Source organism: Callorhinus ursinus, unplaced genomic scaffold (assembly GCF_003265705.2).
Source record: "Callorhinus ursinus isolate GAN/ISIS: 27379988/994484 unplaced genomic scaffold, GSC_fseal_2.0 scaffold26, whole genome shotgun sequence".
In the NCBI taxonomy this organism is placed as follows: domain Eukaryota; kingdom Metazoa; phylum Chordata; class Mammalia; order Carnivora; family Otariidae; genus Callorhinus; species Callorhinus ursinus.
In genome coordinates, this window is record NW_027397088.1 from 11,703,741 (window position 1) to 11,718,779 (window position 15,039).

The 15,039-nt window shown below is 42.9% G+C and overlaps 1 protein-coding gene across 2 annotated transcripts in view; it reads right to left on the reverse strand.

Moving 5' to 3' along the window:
• Nucleotides 1-4,117: 4,117 nt before the first annotated feature.
• ELOVL2 (ELOVL fatty acid elongase 2) overlaps nucleotides 4,118-15,039 on the reverse strand; it is a 69,410-nt gene continuing 58,488 nt past the window's right edge. For both annotated transcript variants that reach the window (XM_025891265.2, XM_073877573.1), the window contains exons 5-8: nucleotides 14,299-14,470; nucleotides 9,496-9,620; nucleotides 8,875-9,009; nucleotides 4,118-7,306 (exon numbers count right to left, since the gene is read on the reverse strand). In XM_025891265.2, the coding sequence (XP_025747050.1) occupies nucleotides 7,181-7,306; nucleotides 8,875-9,009; nucleotides 9,496-9,620; nucleotides 14,299-14,470 (558 nt within the window). In that variant the 3' untranslated portion in view covers nucleotides 4,118-7,180. The remainder of the gene's footprint in view (nucleotides 7,307-8,874; nucleotides 9,010-9,495; nucleotides 9,621-14,298; nucleotides 14,471-15,039) is intronic.

A 15,039-nucleotide genomic window follows, 5' to 3' on the forward strand; every position in this document is an offset into this window, starting at 1 on the left:
CCTCCATCCTCCTCCTGTCTGGCACCCCATCTGTTTATAGTTCTGATTCTGTTTTTTGTTCATGTGTTCATTTTTTAAGATTCCATTTATGAGTGGAATCGTATGGCATTTGTCTTTCTCAGTCTAATTGCACTTAGCATAATACCCTCAATGTCCATCTGTGTCTCAAATGGCATGATCTCATCCATTCTTATGGCCATGTGTTATTTCATTGGATATATTTCTATACTACATCTTCCTTATCCATTCATCTATTGATGGACGCCTAGGTTGCTCCCACATCTTGGCTGTTGTAAATAATGCTGCAACAAACACAGGGGTGCATATATCTTTTCAAGTTACTGTTTTCATTTTCCCCAGGTAAATATACCCCCAATAATGGAATTATTGGATCATATGGTATTTCCATTTTTAACTTCTTGAGGAGTCTCCATACTCTTCCACAGTGGCTGCACCAGCTTACATTCCCACCAACGGTGCACGAGGGTTCCGTTTTCTCCGCATCCTCGCCAACACCTCTTGTTTCTCATCTTCTTGATTTTAGCAATCTAATAGGGGTGAGGTGATATCTCAGTGTGATTTTGATTTACATTTCACTGATGAGGAGTGATGTTGAGACACATCTCTTCATGTGTCTGTCCGCCATCTGTATTTCTTTGGAAAAATGTCTATTCAGGTCCTCTGCTTACTTTTTAATCAGATTGTTGTGGGGTTTTTTTTGGTTTTTTTTTTTTTTTTGGTGTTGAGTTGTATGAGTTCTCTGTATATTTTAGATATTAATCCTTTATTAGATATATCACTTGCAAATATCTTCTCCCACTCAATACATTATCTTTTTGTTTTGTTGGTGGTTTCTTTTGCCGTGCAAAAACTTTTTATTTTGATTAGTCCCACTAGTTTATTTTTGCTTTTGTTTCCCTTGCCTTAGGAGACCGATCTAGGAAAATGTTGCTACCGTTGATGTCAGAGAAATTACCACCAGTGCCCTCTTCTAGGATTTTTATGGTTTCATGTCTAACATTTAGGTCTTTAATCCATTTGGAGTTTTTTTTTTTTTTTTTTTTTGGTCTGTGATGTTAGAAAGTAGTCCAGTTTCATTCTTTTGCATGTAGCTGTTCAGTTTTATCCAGCACCATTTCCTGAAAAGACTGTCTTTTCCCCCATTGTATATTCTTGCCTCCTTTGTCCTAGATTAATTAATTATACAAATGTGGGTTTATCTGGGGGTCTCTAATCCATTGATCTGTGTGACTGTTTCTGTACCAGTACCGGACTGTTGATTACTCTAGCTTTGTAGTATATCTTGAAATCTGGAATTGTGATACCTTCAGCTCTGCTCTTCTTTCTCAATAATGCTTTTGTCATGCAGGGTCATCTTTGGTTCCATACAATTTTAGTAGTATTCTAGTTCTGTGAAAAATGCTGTTGGTGTTTTGATAGAGATTGCACTGAACCTGTAGATTCTCTTGTGGGCTCCAGCTTATGCTGTGGGCTCCAGCTCGCTTTTGATCTCCCCGTTCTCTAACCACCCCCCTTCCTGATTGCCTCCCCACCTGGTGGACTTCGAGCCCTAACACTGGACAGGATGACAGCAGCCTTACAGAAGCTTCTTAATCGCTGCCACAAGTATATAGGGTCAAATCCCTGGCATGAACCCCTTTATGGACATTGTGGGTATCTCCATAGAGGTTCTGCTGCTGAAATCCTGGGCCCTAATCCACAGGGCAATAGTCCTTTCCTCCCCCACAAGAACTTAAAATATGCTTCAAAAGCATAATTCACACTTAGTGAAGTTTCGATGGTTTTTGCTGCTTTTCTCAAGCCAGGTGGTGTGAGCTCAGTCAGGAACAGGGGTCTTGGCCTTCACAGTCAGGGCCCCCATGTGTGTGATAGGAGTCTGTGAGCCCGGACATGTTTAACAGCATAAACAGCACATTTACAGAGCATGGTAACTGCCTGTTTTCCCTCTAGGAGGTGTCCACTACACAAGAGCTTCTTAAAAGCAGAGAACCTGTCTGTCCTCTTTACATTTTATTCCAAACCCTGGGCAATGCCTGGCACATAGGAGGCACTCAAATAGTTGCTGAGGGAATGGGGACTCTACTGGAATCCTAGGTGTTTAACCTCTGGAATTTTCTGGAACAAAGACCCCTCATCTATATGGAGAATTTCTCATCCATCGAAACTAAGCTCAGGTATTGCCTCCTTTAGTTTTCTACATTTTCTCAGTAAGCTGTTTTTTAATACTTCTGTTATTTTATAACTAAACATTTCTCCATCTATTTTACCAGACTCTGAACTCTAAGGGCAGATATATCACCGGAGTCACTTCTGTATCTCTAGTGTAATACACAGCACTGGGCAAGGTAGATTTGACAAATATTAAGTGAACATTACTATTTCCAGAGTTTATCCAAATCCCATAGGACTAAACTAGCTTTTATGAGGGCTAGGGGCACCTGGGTGACTTACTCGGTTAAGCCCAGCATCTGCCTTTGGCTCAGGTCATGATGTGATGACAGGTTCCCTGCTTGGCGGGGAGTCTGCTGCTTCCTCTCCCTCCCTCCCACCCTGCCCCGTTCATGCGTGCACACGCACGCGCTCTCAAAATCTTGAAGAAAAAAAAAAAAAGGCGGCTAGGTCTACATGGGCTAGCTCAGGTAGAGTGCTCAAATCTTTGAGAAATTTGCAACTTCTAATACTTGTTACTAAGGGATGTGAAGTTCATTTCCCTCCTAATATAGGACATGAACCCAGGCAACATTGCAAAAGTTTTCCTTCTGTTCAATGCTCAGGAGTCACAGACCCAAATGCCTTCAGGGGTCAGCTAGGTGTGTTGGCTGAAGGCAGATGGGTGAGTCCTAAGTGTGACTGGCAAATACTAGAGCACAGGTCTGCTCCCCAGGCTCCAGGCTGTGGTGTGTGCCAACGGCAAAGGTAGGTAGGTGCCAGGAGCTTGGAGGGAGCTTGGCCTCACCCAGGCTGCCAAACGTGACCTGGCCTCAGACGCCTTCACAATGGGCTCCCAGTGAGTGGCTCCTAAGATCCATAATGACTGTACTTACAAACTGCTTGTCCTCATGCTGTTATTGCAGTGTTCCCTCCACACAGTTTCTTAAAACGGAAAAAGGACCTACACTCTTCCATGACCGAGAGTCATGTTTTACTGAAGGTCAAGGGATATTTTAGGTGACTGCAGTCTCACGAGAGAGCTGATTTCTTTGTGTGCCTCGGAATAGAACTCTTCCTTATATATGTGAATGTAATTGATTTTGAAAAAAGCCCGCTGTAATAAAAACACAGTTTTCTTTATATAAAGAAACTAAGAAACGAATCTGGATGAACGCTTACCACATATAAGCAGCTCTTTTACTTTGCAACAAATTCTTAGGCCTTGCTTTAAAGACAAAAGGATTTCTTTTATTTTTAAGCATGAATTGATTCCACCCCCCGTTTAAAATGAAATCCCAGTGGGTTAAGAGGAGGCTCTTGAAAATGTCTTGTCCCTGCCCCTGAAAAGTCAAGCCCCCCAGTCAGGTAGCTAAACTGAAGTCCCCTCTTCCTGTGCCACCTCTCCATCTCGTTTCCCCTCCTGCCCCATCCCTGTTACTATCTAGGGATTTAAGCAATTTCATAAGCGGACTTTGAGCACATCTTTTGGACTTGGCTTGTTCTAATGTCACCGTTCAGAATGCTACACTGACACAATAGAACCAATCAGTGATCCTGCTGGACGACCTTGACTTCCGTCTCTGTGGGGCTTCATCATGGTCAAGTCTCAGCTCACCTCCCACTCCTGAGCTGGCGCAGCCTCCTCTCTGCCTGTCTGGGTGCTCTGCAGGGGGAGAGTCTGCAGCTCCAGAGCCTGGGAAGAGGTTTCTGCCTCACACTGTCCCCTCAACCAGGCCAGTGCTCTCCTTGGGTTATTCTATAGAGCAAATCTGCTTGTTATAACCACTATATCCTCTGCTCATCTAATTGGTCTTAAATTTTTCTTGTAATAACCATATTCTGAAAGAGTTTCACTTGGTATATATTATGTAAAGCTAATACTGTTACATAAAAGGCCATGCAGTGCTTGTTGAAATGAAGAATTAAACATTTAAAATTGCTAAAATATCCCTTTATTAAAAAAAATTCCTGAGTAATCATTTGGAATACCATGCAGACACACATTTTAATGTCTTTGAACCAAGTAAGAACAATCCCAACATGCTGTGCTTCAGTGTAAAAATCAATTTATTATACAACAATCATACAGAATGCTTATCGGTCTACAAAGAAAAATGGCTTCTCCTGCATCCCTGTCCACCCCAATCATGATATTATGTTCTCAAGTATTTTCAAAGGAAAACCAAAAAGTGATATCCACATTTTCTAAGTAAGGAAGTCCCCAGAAACATCATAAAATTATATGGAAGAATCAGCATGGTCTCTTACAAAGTGCTGTTCTGCCCATCACAGTAAGTATCATTTTGCCTTACAAATAAAAATAAGTACCTCTCTGATGGGGATAGGGAGGACCTTCTCTCTCAATATGACTGAAGGCTTCAATATATCATTTTGATGGGTTGAAAATGTCACTTCATTTCCATTTAACATTCCATTTTGTTTAAAAAAACAACGAATTTTTAACATGTGCTTATAGTATTACATATTTTCATTCTTATGAGTAAAAGGAAATTCGGGAACAAAGTTTTCATTTTTCTAATGTATATAGGCTGGTTTTTTTTTTTTTTACAGTTTTAGGAAAATCACATTAAAGGTAGACATTTTGCTTTTTAAAGTTCCAATAATAACAGGTTATTTACCTGATTCACTTTTTGTGGCTAAGATTTCATAGCGCTGTGTATTTGTATCAGCCCTTGAATGGCTTAGGCTAGAAGTGTTTGATTAGAATTAAAGACCCAATGGGACACAGTGTCCTGAAACCTCTACATGGAGCTGGAAAGTGCAAACTACCCCAGTTTTTCCCTTTGTTCTGAGAGGCTTCCACCTGCCTTGTACTTACAGCTGGTGGGCTCGCTCATTCTGCCGAAGGATGGCTTCCCTCCTTGCTCTGCCAATACCAAGTCCAGGAAAGCACCAAAGTTGCAGGTAAACGCAGGGCGGGGCGGGGGGAGACTTTCTGGCCTTCCTGACATTTGAGAACCAGCTGCAAACATGAAGGCCCAGTGAGATATGGCTTCTCCCTGGGTCTCATTTTTCCCCGGAATGCACTTTGAGAACAGATTTTTAGCCCTCACTTGGGACCTAAAACTGAACTAGAGTCCAGTTGCTCTGAGGGGCTTTCTCCTTAGTCCAACCCGTGTTTGTTACAGAGGAGTAATCCGAGGTACACTTGGGGCTAGCCCTTACCTTAAAATGAATTTCTGGGAGAGAACGATACTCATAACAATACTGTTAGGATGGGATGGAAGAAGTGGGGATGAAGCACCCTAGAAAAATCAGTTTTAGAAAACTTTTTAGAAAAATAAATCCAAGGGTAAGTGGGTGTCAGAAATGTGTGTTCAATGAAAATGGACCAAGTGCCCACCTGTGACGTACACATATGCACAGCGCATCTACATCTACCACAACGAACAGCTAAGACCCGTTACCTTCCACACAGCGGGCCAGGTCCTGAGCGTAGTGGACGTGAGCGAGAAGTGAGAAAACACAAACATAGTCCATGTTCAGTGTCGTACCAGAGTCTGTGCTCTTTTCTAAACAGAGAAGAATTTTAACAAACACTAGAAAGCGAGGGGGTAAGGAGGACAGAAAGGCATCCCCAACAGACCGGGTGGGGCCCAGGCAGCGGGAAGCACGCCTCTCTGGTGCTTGTGCCTCTGACCGCAACATCACAACCTACAAGTTCTTTTAAAGAGAAGCTAGGAAAGAGTAAGTGTCAAAGGTGGCAAGTCTTGTCTTAAAGGGTATAAATCTTCCTCACATCTTTAAAAAATATTGTTTCCCTTCTTGGTGCAAGTGAATGGTAAAGGTCCAATACTTAGGGAGAAGAAAGAATCTTCACTGCTGCTTTCCTCTGCTTTTGTGCTTGTTCTCAGTAGAAAGCGTGTTACCTGGGCAGGGAAGGGATGTGCCGAGTTTGCCAAATTGGCACTTTTGACGGAGGCTCATTACCACCCCCTGGCTCAGCGCTGGACTCTTTCCATCCTCCTCGTCCCATTTTCAAAACCTTAACCTGCAAAGAGTGACAGCGGGTATTTGGGGGTAGTATTCACAAGCGGGCTCACAAGAAACAGTGGAACAACTCAATGTCTGTTTTGCCCCAACTGCTCTGATTTATGAATATTCCAGTGGCTTATCCTTCTAGGGAGAAGGGAAGATTCCTTGATCAGAAAGGAAGCCAGGTTTAGACCCTGCTTTCAAAACTGAGCAAAGTGTGTGTTTACAACCTAAAGTAGGGGAATTTAACATAGGAGGTAGACATGAATATATGAATAGTCACGGAAACCAAATTAAAACTGAGGAACAACTCAACTCCTATCCGAAGCCCCTGAGCTATGAGGATTTGGCAGATGATTTTTTTCTTCTTAGAAAAAGTAATCATCAAAATAAAATACAAATTTCATTACCATATCACTAAGTTGAGACTTAGTGTAGGAATTTGACAGACTGCACCTTAAAAGAAAAAAGTTGTGCTAGATTTTCCTGTCTTCCATGTATAATCCATTTTAATATTTTCTGGGGTTGAGTCCTAGTGGAACAAATGGACTAATGACTTTATTGCTTAATAAGCACTAAGCAATTATTGCTTAATATAGATTAAGACCCTGTGGTTAGAAGGTAATTAACATTTTGTTTTAAACATTTCAATCTGAATAAAACTTTTTAGTTGAAGACTGGCTTCAGAAAACAAGGCTCCATGTTTCCTGGCTTTGTATGTGTATAAGGCGTTAATGGAGACAGTTTCTGGTGAGGGGTTCAGTTTGTGGGGAGGAGGAGAGAGAAGCTGCACCAGGTCTGAGGTCTACAGAGCTCGGTGTCTGAGGTGACACGGTGTGCTGACGGGAGCGTTCAGTTAACAGATTATATTAATACATTCCAGGTACAAATGATTTATAAACTCAAAAGAAATTAGTTTATGCTAAAACATATATAACTTTCAATTCAGTCTTTGCTTTAAAACAAGCGAATCTGTTAGGCTATTATATATGCTTTGTCTGTCACTTGACGTTTATTGCGCTTTCTTGTTGATGACCCCATTAGTCGCGGTGAAGTAGGCTTTGGAAAAACCATTCTTAACTTCTTTCCCTGCAGGTGGCTCTTCCATATTCTTCTTCACTGGCTTTTTCCGGTATGTCTGTTGGATGTGTATATTTCAAAGATGGGGGAAAAAAAAGGATTCTTGAATAAGACTTTAACTCTGACATTGGCATATAATCTAAAACAGTTCATGATTTTATTGCATATTGGACAAATAAGAATTTTTGTAACAGGACAGTTTTTAAGCTAATGGTTAAAAATAAAGGGGTAAAACCCAAGACAAATATGAATTCCAATGAAAGGTTGTTTCTTTCACCTTATCAACACTGGTTAGGATTTACGTATTATGGGATGAGCATCCAAATTATTCTGCATTAGTTGCTTCCTTGTAGTTCCTAAAAATGAGATCCTTTTCCAGTTCAAGTTGAAAAGGTCCTGTTATTTTAAAAGTACCAGTACCCTGGATTCTGGCTTGATTTGGGTTTTGGCATATCCTTCCTAATTCTGACAAAATACCTGATTTCATCGCATCTTTACCTTTTTTTAAGCAATGGTATTAACAAGGGTCAAGACTGAAATTACATACTCAACTCTAAAGGAGTAAGATTCCATTTGAACCAACAAGTAGGGTTGAAGTTCTGGGCACCCAGCACCCACCCTGCTGGGCCGCATGCTGCTGTCCTCAAGGTCCGACCCCAAGCACCACGTGGACTTCCTGAGCTTTCCTGGAACAGTCTGTTTCGGTTTGTTTTTGTTTGGGTGGCTTTGTTTGGTTCTATCAATGGTTATTTCTCTAGAAATTCTCAGAGGAAACTTATCTCTTATAGAAGACAAAGGCTAGCCAGTCCAATTTCAGAGACACGGGGGCTTAAAAGCTTGTCAGGGGTTCAGGTTCCCACAGCTGGGCTCTGTATGAAGCCCCTGTGGGTTAACTTTCAGCAAACACAAACTAAAAAAAAAAAGCACTTGTTGTCTGAAGAAAGAAATACACACTTGATTACAATTTCAAAAGGGCCGTTTTGAATAGAACTGTATGTTCTCATTTCTTTTTCATGAAGCTTAATTTCTCTGTCCCTCGCCCACACAGGAGAGTAATTTAAAATCTACAATCACCTGAGGCCTGTGCCCTGCTACGGCTTTCATCAGTTTTTGTCTTAACAGAGTTGCTCTGAAATTGTTTTGAAGCTCTGTTCCATTTAAATTGTTGATTAAAAGAAAATGACACTTAGTGAAGAAAAAGCCAATGTGACCTTTCTACGATGGCTGGCCTTAAAAGATTTTTTTCCAAATAGTAAATTTATAGTATCACAGTGCTAATATAGAAACAATTTTTTAATACTAAATTCACTTAGCTTCTGTTTTTCTCCATTCAAACATATTTCCTGCATTCACATATAAGACTTGGGTAGCATGGTGCAACTACATCAACCAGATGTGTGACCTGACTGAACTCTAATAAAATGCCCACTAGGCTCGAACAGGGGTTATCCTTCAAGGGGAGGATGTGGGGTGTGGAGTTAGGAATGCACATTTCTCTGTTTCCTTTGGGTGCCTCTATTAGGCACAAGTCTGTGCTACGTTATTTAATTGGCAAAATTAAACCTCTATGTGAGGCAAAAGCCCAGTCTACTATGTTTTGCCGCTGAAGACTTACGGGTCACTTACCTGCACATAAAAATTTAAGAAGAGGATGACTAACGTCAGCATGTAGGAAGACTGGAAGATGAGACAGCCCAGGGGGAAGCCACAGGGTTTCACCACTGCACTCATGGTGTGCGTGATGGTGAGCACAAACTGTACCTGGGGGAGGGGGTGGGGAGGCAGCAGGTGAGGCAACCAGGCAAGCCACAGAAAATCCATTTTGAAATGTTATACACTGAGAATTCAACTTCTAGTACTCCCTAAGATTCACAGACATACAATGCTGCAGCAGCCCACTATCCTATCCAGATGTTTTCTTTGAAATGACACTAGTCGGTATATATAATTGCCCACTAGTTTTCTCATGAAAGAGTAGCAGTTGAAATTCGTTAGATAAAAATGAATCTGTTAAAATTAATGTCTGGGTTAAAAGCATCTACATTTCAAAGCAAGGAATAAGCTAACTGTATCCACAGAGGACATTTTAACACCCCAGGTTTAATGCTTAAAAGGCAATTTTAGAGAAAAATAGGCAGCCTCCTCACACAGAAAAGCCTCTGTCGAGGATGACAGATTCTTTTCCTCCATCCCTGAGAATATTTAGATGCTTCACATGGAGAAAAGCGGAAAGAAGGGATAACATACCAGTTGAGCCTGTGTGAGATATTTCTTCCACCAAAGATACTTGTGCATAGATGGAAACACAGAAAGGCCATAGTAGGAGTACATAAGAATGTGGATAAAACTGTTCAGGGTGGGTCCAAAGAAACCTGTGAAAGTACAGTATAAAAATTACTGTTCATTCTTTATCCAGAGAGACTGGTTCTTCCTGTACATCATCACTGAAGATGAGTAACAACTCCGGGACTAGCAGATACCAGAATTTCACATGGACATATTCACCTTCGCTTCTGTGCTATTACTCCAGGATTCAGCAAAAGTCGCCGAGACAAGACAAAACTGGGATGGTTTTTCAGTCAGAGTGTCAACCAAACAGGTAATTCCTGATCTGCAAAGGTTTTATTGTCTCTTACACCATCATTATTATCCACTAATCTGGGAAAAAAACGAAATGTTGGCTTAAAACTGGTGGCAGAACTCCTTTGAAAGAGAGGTGTCTCCGCTTTTGCTAAACCTTGGATGAACCATTTTGATTGTGGAAAGAAAGCCGCCAGTATGAGGCTGAACAAAGTGTTCTAGAGTCAAGGACAGTATGTTGCTCTTTATATTTATAAATTCAACCTGAAAGGGACCTAGGAAGCAGGAGATGCTGGGGGAAGGCGAGAGAAGGTCCCGCAGGACAGAAGGCTGGGACAGAAGAGGGACCTGCCACTGAGATTTCGCAGTGGCTGGGCCATCTCATGGACTTCTAGGACAAAGAATGTCTAAAATCTAATTTGAGGACCTGTGCTGTGCCCCTCCCCGCCCCTTCCTTCCTGAAGTCCCTGTAGCTGCCATCAATGGGAGTGAATGGTGTTTTGGGAAACCAAAGGCAAAAATTAAGTTCTACGTTGGCTCAACTAAGCAGCAAAAGGATTTAGCTGTAAGAGGTGAGATGTCAGAGACGGGTTCTTTGTTGGGAACTGGGATACTCACTGTCATGAGGAGTAAATCAATACATACATGCAAAGTGCTTACAATAGTGTCCAGCAAAGTGAATACCACCTACGTGCTACCTTGGGATCCAGATGGAGCTGAGTCCTGCGGTGAAGGGGCTGTGGAGCTAGAGGACCCCTACTAGCTAGGTCCCCTTGGATACATCCATTTTACTTGGTAAATTTTGATTTTGCCATCTGGAAAATGGGCATGATGGGATTGACTGAATAATACTATATAAACTGAAAAGTACCGCACCTATGCTGGTTAATCAATTTAAATTCTCTAGCCTGGTTTTCCAATTCTAGATCAGAGGTCTGGTTAGATAAGTGCAAATCAACGAATAAGAAATGAAAACAACACTCGCATCCAGTAAGTCCTCCGCAAACACAGGCTGGAATAACTTGTTACAGGGCTTGGATTTACATGAAAACACAGAGTTTCAGAGGATCAGCTACCATAAGGTCAGTGGTATTTCTTTACTCACCTGAGTTTTCATTACCATGAATGAATGCAAAAGGAGTGGTTGGTTATAATTTTATAATATTTTAGGTTCACTAGAAATTGTCACACACAGCATCTTATCAACAGGAATCCGATGTCTTTACACAGAGATTATGTGAGACTGTCATTCAGATGCTTAGTGATTTGTAATGCGATAGCTGATAAGCACAAAAAATACTTAACCTTGATAATTCTTTAATATTGATTATGGGCTTTATATTGATTAAGCATAAGTCTATCATCGTCTTAATAAAAAAACTCAAGAAACTAGATTCGGTCCAGGAGAGGTATAAAAGACCCATCTCTTTCTGACTCCTGCACCCCCAGCAATTTCCTTCTTCACACTCTGGTTTCAATTTGCATCTTCATAGTCACTGATGTTTCTTAAAACGTCAAGAATGTTTGGGATAATCTCTAAGGTCCCCAAATCATTTTCTTTCTTTTTTTGGGGGGGTTTCTTTTTTAATTTTAAGTTCAATTAACAATACAGTGTATTATTAGTTTCAGAGGTAGAGTTCAGTGATTCATCAGTTGCATACACCACCCAGTGCTCATTCCATCATGTGCCCTCCTTCATTCCCACTAGCCAGTTACCCCATCCCCCTCCACCTCCCCTCCAACAGGCCTCAGTTTCTTTCCTATGCTTAAGAAGTCTCTTATGGTTTGTCTCCCTCTCTGGTTTCATCTTGTTTTATTCTTCTCAGGTTTTTTTACTAACCAGAATCATGCTGCATGTATTGTTCTTTGATGTGCTTGTTGGAGATGTTCTCAGCCTAGCACACTCCTTTTATCCATTCTGTATTCCATAGAAATAGTTAGATGTTTGGGTTGCTTCATTCTGCTGTTATAATTATGCCCACTTTGTGCATAAACTTGAGCACAGGGGCTGAAACTTGAGGGGAAGAGTGTCAATTTGAGCCCTTGGCAATCTGAGGTGAAGGCGTGTTGACTTGGCATTTAGCAGGTGGCAGGCCGTGCATGCTGACTCGGGCAGGAGGGCGGCTGGACTGAATTGGGGACACACAGGCCGATGGCATCATGTATGACAGGGACATGGATGGTTTTGCTTTTAATTTTTGTTTTTCTGGGAAACTCGATCTCTCCCTCTATTCTAAATGAAAGCCTTGCTGGATAGAGTATTCTTGGCTGTAGATTTTTTCCTTTTAGCACTTGGAATTTATCATGCCACTTTCTTCTGGCCTGCAGAGTTTCTGCTGAAACCCACTGATAGCCATATGGGGCTTCCCTTGTATGTACCTGCTTTCCTTTCTCTTGCTGCTTTTAAAACTCTCTTTATCATTACTTTTGGCCATCTTATTTACTTTGTGTCTTGGTGCAGACCTCTTTGGGTTGGTTGTGTTGGGGGCGCTCTGTGCCTCCTGGATCTGGCTTTCTCTTTCCTTCCCCAAATTCAGGAAGTTTTCAGCTATTATTTCTTCAGACAAATCTTCTGCCCCCGTTTCTCACTCTTCTCCTTCTGGGATCCCTATCATGTGACTGTTATACCTGAGAGTGTGTTGCTGAGTTCCCTGGGTCTATTTTCATTTTGCATATTTTTCCCCCTCTCATCTGCTCAGCTTGATTACTTTCCATGACTCTGTCCTCCAGCTGGCTGATCCTTCCTTCTACTTCCTCTTGCTTGCTATTTATTCCAGATGGTCTATTTTTATTTCCATTTAGTGAGTCCAATAGCTCGAATTGGTCCTTTTTTACGTCTTCTATCTCTTGGTGGAGGGTCTCATGGAGGTCCTGCACTCCTTCCTCAATTCTAGTGAGTATCTTTAGGAGCGTTACTTTAAATTCGCTATCAGACATATTACTTACCTCTGTTTCGCTTAGGTCTACTGCTCTGATTTTGTCCTGTTCTTTGATTTGGGACATATTCCTCTGTCTCTTCATTCTGTCTTTTGCATTGTCTGTTTTTTTTTCTGTTAGGAAAGTCAGCTCCGTCTCCTGCACTTGAAAGTAGTGGCTCTGTGAAGAAAAGGTCCTGCAGTGCAATGTCTGTTCCCCAGAACCTGGTGCTTCAGGGGGTGTCTCCTATGTGTGTCTGCGATGGCTCCCTGCCTGTTAGGGGCAGAGTCTGGTGCCCGTGGTGTTAGTGGGCTGCTCCGGGGCTGCCTCGGGCTTGAGTCGAGTCAGACCAGGTGTTTGCCAGAGATGCAGTAGCACCAAACTGCAGGCACTGTCCCTGTGTCGTCCCCGGAGAAGCTTTTGTTGGTGGGTGGGGCCTGCAGTCAGACCAGCTGCCTACCCTCTCAGCCCACTGCTGGGGTCACAGTCAGACGGGTGTGTGGTTATCTTCCCCTCTCCCTGCGGCAGGACTCACTCTGGAGTGGTGCTGACCTTGTCTGGGCCGCGCACACACTGCCAGGCTTGTGGCACCGCTTTGATGGGATCTTGCCAAGAGCGATCAGAAGGGGTTGGATCTGCTTCGCTGTGGCCTCTTGTCTATGCCGGGCTGCGGAGAGTCTGTTCTGCCAGTTTTCGGGCTGCTTTCTGGGTTATTTATGCCGACATGGGTGCTCTCTAGGCGGCCACGCGGCAAGAGGTGAGCCCAGGGACGTCCTGCTCCGCCATCTTCCCAGCAGCCCTCCCCAAATCATTTTCACTGAAGTTTTACCTGTTCTGAGTTTTCACGGAACATTTTTGGATTTGGGGATATAAGACAATCCGAAAGTACTCCTGTCTCTACTGCAGGGCATAAGGGACCCATTAGTAAACTATGAAATCCCTGTCGTGAGAGTCATCATCAGCTTCTTGAAAAAGTGCAACAGAATTAACAACAACAAAACCCAAAGTGCATCCCCCAGAGCCGAGGGAAACAGTTCCTGAAATTCTTGTTTCATACAAAGTATATACATGTAAAGAGGCTGGGATATAACGTGTACTGTAGGTCTCAGTAAAGAAAAATATTGAAAGCCACACAGAGATGTGACCTTAATTTTTCAGAATGGAAAAAAAGTCCTAGGAGTTGAAGGACCCCAAGCTGTAGCGTGGCCAGGTGGTGACTGTGGAAGGTGCCATATTTATTTCTGTAGGAGTCTTTCAGCCCCCGGGGTTGGAGGACAATTGCTCCAGCTGGCGTATGTGCTTCTGGCCCTCAGACCTTTGGTGCATAGAAAAAAAAAATGTGTTTAAAATTTAAGGTAATACTCAGATTTTGCCAGAATCAAAGACCGGAAATAACCAGCCACTGGCAAATAGGTGCTTCCCTGTGTAACAACACAGGTCACCCCGTGGCCTCCCTTTTCTCTCTCCTGATATATGCAATATTCAATAGAAGACACTCACTGGAGGTCTTAGAAGAGCAATTACAGAGAACTGAAAAATAGCAAAATCACTTACTTTGCCCACAAGGTATCCAGTTCAAAACACACCACCAGATGTTAAACATGGAGGCATGATGGTATACATGAAGAAAAGTAATCTGACTGGTTTTTTTCCGCAAAACAAAGAAAATTGTGTCCAGGAACTCTACTGATTTGGAGAAGTAGTACCACCATAACACCTTAGCTACCTGTAAGAATGTGGAAACAGGAAAGAGAAAAGGTGAGCAATGAAAATGCCCCTCCGGCTGCCCTCCCTTACCTCTCGGCAACCTGGGGGACACTGGGTTTCACTAGTGTGCGTTTCTCTCTCGGGAAATCACACAATCACCTTCCTGGCATCTCTGCCTCCAGTTCTCCCTATTCCCAGCAATCCACCCCACTCCAGTGAAAACGAGTTATACCTCCAACACGCAGATCTGATCAAGGTACTCCTGTGCACCTGCAGAGCACAGGCTCTTTCCCAGCTTGCCCTGGCTGCCACTTCCTGCACTCCTCTGGGAGCGCCCCACTGCGCGCTGTCCAGGTGCTCTACACACTCTCCCTGCAGCACTTGCTGCTGTCTGTGCTCTGGGCTTCCTAGCCCCTCCTCCCCACATGCACCCTCCTCTCCTCTGGAACTCTACCTAACCCTCTCCTTGCTTTTCTCAGGCCTCATCAGCCGCTGCTTCCTTTGCGTTCCCCAATGACTCTGCCTCTGTGCACAGGAAGCAGGCCAGGGCAGTAAAGGTTAGGCAGCCGACGGCCCATCACACAGGGC